Source organism: Gouania willdenowi, chromosome 9 (genome assembly GCF_900634775.1).
Source record: "Gouania willdenowi chromosome 9, fGouWil2.1, whole genome shotgun sequence".
NCBI classification, from domain to species: Eukaryota; Metazoa; Chordata; class Actinopteri; order Blenniiformes; family Gobiesocidae; genus Gouania; species Gouania willdenowi.
The window spans coordinates 42,973,675-42,975,876 of record NC_041052.1 but is presented as its reverse complement, the minus strand read 5'-3'; the positions used below and the strand labels follow the sequence as shown (position 1 = coordinate 42,975,876).

Below are 2,202 nucleotides of genomic sequence, written 5' to 3'. Positions count from 1 at the left end.
TCGATATGGAGAATCTTTTCTTTAACTGAGAACTTGAGGAACCAGATCACCATGGAGCGTAGTGGGGCGCTTCCAGGTGGTCTTGGTGTCAGGGAGCGGTGAGCACGCTCAATCCCCAAATCACCATCCTCGGTAATATTCGCTCCCAGCTCTGACTTTATCAGTTTTTCAATGAACGACACAGCGGAGTTGCCCTCTGCATCCTCCGGGACGCCGTAGATCCTGATATTATTACACCTGGAGAGCCCCTCCCAGTCCGACACTTTATCATGTAGTGCACTCTGATTCTGAAGAATCCCATGTCAGCCATGTTTTCCTCCATCTGACTTGTTACATCTTGTATTTTACAGTTTATTTCCAACGTGAACTCATCCATCTGTTTCATGAAATCACTAAGATCTTTTTCCATCCCTGTGGACACGGCTTCACTCACAACTTTACGGATTGAGTCCAGAGTTTTGCTCTTTCTTTGTCCTCCATCTTGTATGGTTGAAGCTTCTCCAGCAGCGACTTGTTTTCAACCCATGTCCTCTTTCTTGTTTTTGTCCCCGTTCATTATTGCATCAGTTTATGGTCAAATTGAATGATAAAGGTTCTTGAATGAAGGTGAATTTAAGGCTAATACCGTCATACCATGCAGCACGCCACCGGAAGTCTGGCCTCAGTTACAATTGCAATCAGATAATTGGTAATTAATTACAATTATGACGTAAATATAACTGTAATCTTAATCGAAAAAATCAGTAGTTGCTGTAATCATAATATAATCATAATTGAGTTCAGATAATTTACTTTGTAATTGTAGTTGTTATGGAAATTATCTACAAACTGTCAATTACAATTTAATTAAATGCAAACCTGGGGAACCATGTTACAGTTCTATGTCTCACACATACGTACTTAATAATTATTAAAATATGATTCTGATCAATATTTTCCCACTACCTGTTATTTCTCTTCAGGATCATTTTTAGCATTTAATAATAATATAAATCTATGTTTATAGTGACAGTAAAAATACTCAGACATCCACATCATAAATATTAATACCAATATATTGATTAGGAATCCTAACACGGTAATCAATAGATGATAAATTAATTAGATGATAGATAATATTTATTAATGTATTTTACAGCTGATTATAGACATGGGTCAAACTGACCCGTTAGCATTAGAGATGCTAACAGAAAGCTAACACAAGAGGAAAGTTACATTTAATAAGGTTATTTATTAAAGGCTGTAATTGTAAATAATTTTAATTGAACTTGAATTGAAACATAATTGTAATTGACTTTTAGGGGGAAAATAATAATTAGAATGTTATTTGTAATTGAAAAAATGACGTTCACCATAAATGTAATTGAGCCCAACTCTGGTATCTGGCCTGCTTAGGGTTCTGTAATTACATATTAATGTGAAAAGGATGTTACAACATTAGCTGGAGAAATATAAATATAGATATAAATACTAGATTCACATCCTCCACCTCTAGTTAATGAGGCTTTGTTCATTGTCCTGCTGCTGATGTTTGTTTTAAAGGTGGACCTCTGAGTGTGAACATAGAGAGGATCTTCTCAGAGCACTAGTTGAGGCAGAAATTGATGGCATAGCTATAGCTAATCAATTGATAACTCTCAATGAGACTATCAACAGTGTTCCAAAGGTATGTTTTTATAAAATCTAAGATTAGAAACAGAATATCTGATGACTGTCAGTCTTATAAAAGTGCTTTTATTCACTCTTTCAGGACAAGTGTCTGCCAGCTTCACTGAAACGACAGCAGGAGCTGCTAATGGAGAAGATAGCCATGTTTGATAACACTAATGTCCACCTTGGAGAGCTCCTTAGAAAGGCTGGTGCTACACATGGGTTCAACATAGTCAGTCAGTGAGTGTTAATAACGACTTCTACTGTTGTTTCCTTAGAGAGGATCACTGGAAGAAGATTTAAACACCAGGTTGGCCAACAGTAAAGTGGAGAATAATGTAAGTAGTTAACTTACCACTTATTATGATATTTAGCTTTTATTATTATTATTTATTATTTTATATGTGTTTCAGAGACTCTCAGTCAAACTATCACACAAAGAGAGAGAGATTTTACAGCTCGCTCAGCATTTGGACTCAGAAAAGGTTTGAAAATCACACACACTGTGATTACTTAGTAAACATTACTAAATAGTTTAGTTACTTAGTTTAG

At 35.6% G+C, this 2,202-nt stretch overlaps 1 protein-coding gene and 1 pseudogene across 1 annotated transcript in view; one reads left to right on the top strand and one right to left on the bottom strand.

Annotated features, from left to right (window-relative positions):
• LOC114470138 (nucleoporin GLE1-like) overlaps positions 1 to 480 on the bottom strand; it is a 13,473-nt gene extending 12,993 nt beyond the window's left edge. The window contains exons 1-2 of the mRNA XM_028458149.1: positions 442 to 480; positions 51 to 287 (exon numbers count right to left, since the gene is read on the bottom strand). Of these exons, the coding sequence (XP_028313950.1) occupies positions 51 to 287; positions 442 to 480 (276 nt within the window). The remainder of the gene's footprint in view (positions 1 to 50; positions 288 to 441) is intronic.
• A 1,060-nt stretch (positions 481 to 1,540) lies between these two features.
• The window catches only part of LOC114470137 (outer dense fiber protein 2-like), a 9,090-nt pseudogene continuing 8,428 nt past the window's right edge, over positions 1,541 to 2,202 (top strand).